This window comes from Austrofundulus limnaeus, unplaced genomic scaffold, assembly GCF_001266775.1.
Source record: "Austrofundulus limnaeus strain Quisiro unplaced genomic scaffold, Austrofundulus_limnaeus-1.0 Scaffold393, whole genome shotgun sequence".
Classification (NCBI taxonomy): Eukaryota; Metazoa; Chordata; class Actinopteri; order Cyprinodontiformes; family Rivulidae; genus Austrofundulus; species Austrofundulus limnaeus.
The window spans coordinates 13,425-15,863 of NW_013952795.1; the positions used below are offsets into that span (position 1 = coordinate 13,425).

Consider the following 2,439-nt stretch of genomic DNA (forward strand, 5'->3'; position numbering starts at 1 on the left):
GATCTGCTCTGTTTTTGACCAGCCTGTACCCAGTTCACCTAGTTTATTTGCTCCAATCTACTTGGAAATTAGCTATGTTTAAAAAAATAATAGATTGACTAAAAATATTTTTAGTTGCACTAAAATAATATATTTGTGTATTTGAATTTTGTAAAGACATCAATAATTATGTGATTATAAAAAGGATTAGGATGACTTTATAAACTGATCTTTTTACTGGTAGGAACTAAGTGTAGGGTGATGTTTCTGGTAGGACAGATGTTACTGCTGCACAGTCTGTTTCCCATGTGAGCAGCTAAGCACATGGCTGCAGAGTGGAGCTCACGTTTTCCCAAAGTCATCTGATTTTTATTCTTCTGCCAGGACAAACGTAAGATTTAAACAAATTGTATGTTTTTGTGTTTTTACTCATAATGTGTGGATGAGTGTTTTTATTTATTATTATTATTATTACATTTCATTGCTCTCGCTGCTTTTACAAAACAAATATCCTGTGGAAATTGGTGCTTTGGCAACTTGTTTTATTTAAAATGTGTCTAAATAATAATTTGTGTCCTTTGATTATATCTGTTGCTGTTCACATCCTGAAATGCAGTGATGTTAATATTTAATATGAGGACACTGAATCTTTTTGTGTGAGCAAACTCAAGTCATCACTAGTTCGTCCTTTTTCTTGATGTGAGATTTGTGTTTTATTTTGAAGCATCTTCATGCCAAAGGCAGGAAGGACGACCTGTTCAGCGACCCGTGTTACCAGCAGTTTGGAGACGAGCTGAACAAAGTCCTCAAAGACTGGCAGCCCAGTGTGCTTCCTGACGGTGAGACACGGTTCTTGAGTTTAAAATGCAAGATTTCCATCTACAACAATTCATGTAAACGTTCTTACAAGTTTGAAAAGTATAAAAGTATGGAAAAAGAAAGTGCTTTCAAAAAATAATTTCCAAACTATTCCCCTTCTCCTTTTTCTACAGTGTAAAAAGTATATTTATTTATTTATGTATTTATTTTATGTATATTTTTATTTTATTTCATTCATAAAAACTAAATATTTGTCTTTATACAGTACTTCAACAAACAAACTCAAGCTTGAACAATCTCCATATTTACAAAAAATAAAACAACCTACATCAGTTACTTTTCTGTCTTATTTCCACTAAATACTACAAATATCATTTTCCCAATGATTTTGACTTAATCAGCTTTTTAAACAATTGTTTTAGAGGTTTTTATACTAGCAAGACAAATTAACAAACCTATAGATGGTTTTCATTGACGTCATCATCCGGGACTTTTTTACCCTCTTCACCCCGTTCATGGGCAAGTATTTAGCTTGTAGCCATAAAACCAGTATGGGAGAACCACAAAAGCAAGGGAGAAAAAATACAAAAAGGCCACTGAATGACGCCGATGAGCATGACCAGGATAYTAATAGTTTGTATTTAAAACGTGCCTTTCAGGACACACATGGATCCACTGAATAATAAATCTAAATCAAGGTATTTAGCTTTACTGAAAGTAGCGATCCTTACGAGCTGCTGAAGCCTGCAGAGCRYACACACAMGRTGTGTTGACATGACTCTGTGAGACTTTCTCTGATATTATTAGTAACTATATCTTACATACTCCAAATGGGTACATACTGCATAATGAGCTTTTTGTGATTATAATCTGATACTGTCAGTGTATCCTACGTTCATGTTTACAAGGGTAGATTGCATAATATTRAAAACACTTCTGTTCATAGGGCGCAYTCTTTCTTTTTTTAAAGTTAATTAACGTACTATGTGGTCACTAACCATGGCAGGAGTGATTTGAACACTCTGGAATCCCAAGGAGGGTGAAATCTTTGTGGTTGATTATCGCCAGCCACAAAATCACGTCGCTTTGCCGACAGTTCTACTTCTCCTTGGTGTTTTTACGCCATCTTTTTTTTAAAGAGCGTTTCTCTGCCACACGAGCAGCACAGTTTTGTAACCAACTCGAATGCAAATTTGCTCCATGACTGTTAAAACAACTTAAAACAGAAACATACTACATAAACAATCTAGACTGTATTCATTTCTGTGCTGTAGACTATCTCCTCTTCTGCATTCGCAGCCACGAATATGGCGATTTGATCACGTGATCTGCTGGTCGCTACATCATTTGAAAACCATCTATTCCCTGAATTACAGCACATCGCCCCTTTTAGAATAGTTTGAAATGGAGGTTTTATAAAAATCTCCATTCCCTTAAGGTTCTTATGACTTTTTCTCAACAAATTTTAATTGAATATTTGAAGGTAATGTTTTTTATGAGCTTTATACATGACTTGTAAAATACAATAATTACCGTATTTTTCAGACTATAAGCCGCACCTGCCTTTAAGAAGCACCAACAACTTAAAAAAAAACAGTACACCCAAAATTGTCGTCAAAAAAGTGAATTCAACATCAAAAC

The 2,439-nt window shown here is 34.6% G+C and overlaps 1 protein-coding gene across 2 annotated transcripts in view; it reads left to right on the forward strand.

Moving 5' to 3' along the window:
- The window catches only part of LOC106528647 (zinc finger MYM-type protein 2), a gene marked incomplete at its 5' end in the record, with an annotated part of 20,456 nt that overhangs the window by 10,317 nt on the left and 7,700 nt on the right, over positions 1 to 2,439 (forward strand). For both annotated transcript variants that reach the window (XM_014023864.1, XM_014023865.1), the window contains 1 exon segment: positions 704 to 818. In XM_014023864.1, coding sequence (XP_013879318.1) covers positions 704 to 818 — 115 coding nt within the window.